General features: G+C 33.7%; 1 protein-coding gene across 1 annotated transcript in view; it reads left to right on the forward strand.

Annotated features, from left to right (window-relative positions):
- The window catches only part of ccdc39 (coiled-coil domain 39 molecular ruler complex subunit), a gene marked incomplete in the record, with an annotated part of 29,925 nt that overhangs the window by 7,005 nt on the left and 21,221 nt on the right, over nucleotides 1-1,699 (forward strand). The window contains 1 exon segment of the mRNA XM_014025754.1: nucleotides 868-996. Coding sequence (XP_013881208.1) covers nucleotides 868-996 — 129 coding nt within the window.

A 1,699-nucleotide genomic window follows, 5' to 3' on the forward strand; every position in this document is an offset into this window, starting at 1 on the left:
GTCATCATTTACCCAGAATGCTTTGCGTGTAAATAAAATGGCTCCGTCCGTGTTAAAATATATTTAAAAAAATTTACAAATCTAAACAACCTACAGTCTTTATTTTACAGTTAAAATAAATGTTTATCAAATAAAGTTTAATGTTACAACTAATCGTGGATCCCTTTAAGACTTAAAAAAATTGTGTGGCCCTAATATTCGTAATACTCATATATGTTGTAGAAAAACATGACAAACTGACTTCAGAAAAATATTGACAGAGGTTGGTCCTCAGGCAGAGGTTTTGAATTCTGGCCTCTTGTGAGAATGACTGAGCGCCTGAGTTCAAAGGTCATGTTTAGTTCAATCTCTGTCCCAAAGGCTGGCAAAACCTCCAAGAGTGCTTTAGAAAAGGCTTTTATCCCACATTTACTTAATCTTTAAAGTTTTTTATCCTTCATTCTTTAAATCCTTCATCTTAATATTTTACTCTGCCCTCCCCATTTTTGTCTAGATATTATTTACTTGTTTTATTTTTCGGATTGCACAGTCTTGATACTTTGATGGTTGTACAGCTTTTATACTTTTTTGTTCCAAATTTTTGTATATCCTGTTCTGATTGTATATATTTTGATTTGCCTCTGATTGTACAGCACCTTGTGAATCTATTTCTATGAAAGGTGCTAAATAAATAAAACTTTACTTTACTTTTACATGTATAAAATCTAAAATCATGTAGAAAAAACATTGCAACCTTAATTAAACAGGCCTATTTTTTAAATTAAATGTCACAGCTTTTTTTTAATCCTCCGGCCTCACAGGTTGGATGGTGTGCTGTAACGTGACAGTAGTTGCTGTTTGTTTTCTCTTTCTGTTTTTTTCTAACAGGTTGGCTTGGACAGGACGATAGAGAACTTGCAGCAGGTTCACAAAGAGACACAGAAGCTCATCCATCAGTGGGGAAATTCTGTCAATCAGAAGAAGAAGCAGGACTCTGAGATGCAGCAGTGTGCGCAGGTATGTGCAGCAGGGGCATCTCTGTGGAGCTGGTGGTCAGTAAGGGCTATATCAATACACATCGATATATCGATGAAACGACTGATTCAGTTACATCAACAAAATAAAAACATCGATCCATGTCATCATCAAATGCCAGATGTGGATGGATATGTCCATATAACACAATCAGTTACTAAATGATTGTGTTAGATGGGCATATGATATTACATCATATCAATCGCAGACATGAATTAAATCAAATCGAAATTTTAATGACAGATTTTTTAAATATGTTATATCATATCTGATATAACTTTGTATCATGATAAAGCTAATGATTTACACCCCTGATGATCCGGCAGTTTTATCCTCTAGWGTCCCAACTTTTTGCTTGGTGTGCATTTTTTATTTCCTCTGGTTGTTTAGGATTAGTTGAACCTCATAAACCTGAAAACAAACAGTGTTTCTGAGTAATTAGGAGTTAAAAATAAAAATATATGTGTGACCCGTCACATTGAATTGAGGATTAAATTGTCAAAATGCCTAAATTACGTTTTCAGATTCCTGCTTCATTTTGACACCTGATCATCCTGATATTTTGAGCTTTTTTTTGTTTCATTTGTTTTTCTAATCAGGGTAACCCCAGGAAATTCAGTTTCAGTTTCTGAATCCTATTTGTAGCATATTGTAATGAGGTAAAATTGACATAATTTGAAAAAAA

The sequence above is a fragment of the Austrofundulus limnaeus genome, unplaced genomic scaffold (genome assembly GCF_001266775.1).
Source record: "Austrofundulus limnaeus strain Quisiro unplaced genomic scaffold, Austrofundulus_limnaeus-1.0 Scaffold497, whole genome shotgun sequence".
In the NCBI taxonomy this organism is placed as follows: domain Eukaryota; kingdom Metazoa; phylum Chordata; class Actinopteri; order Cyprinodontiformes; family Rivulidae; genus Austrofundulus; species Austrofundulus limnaeus.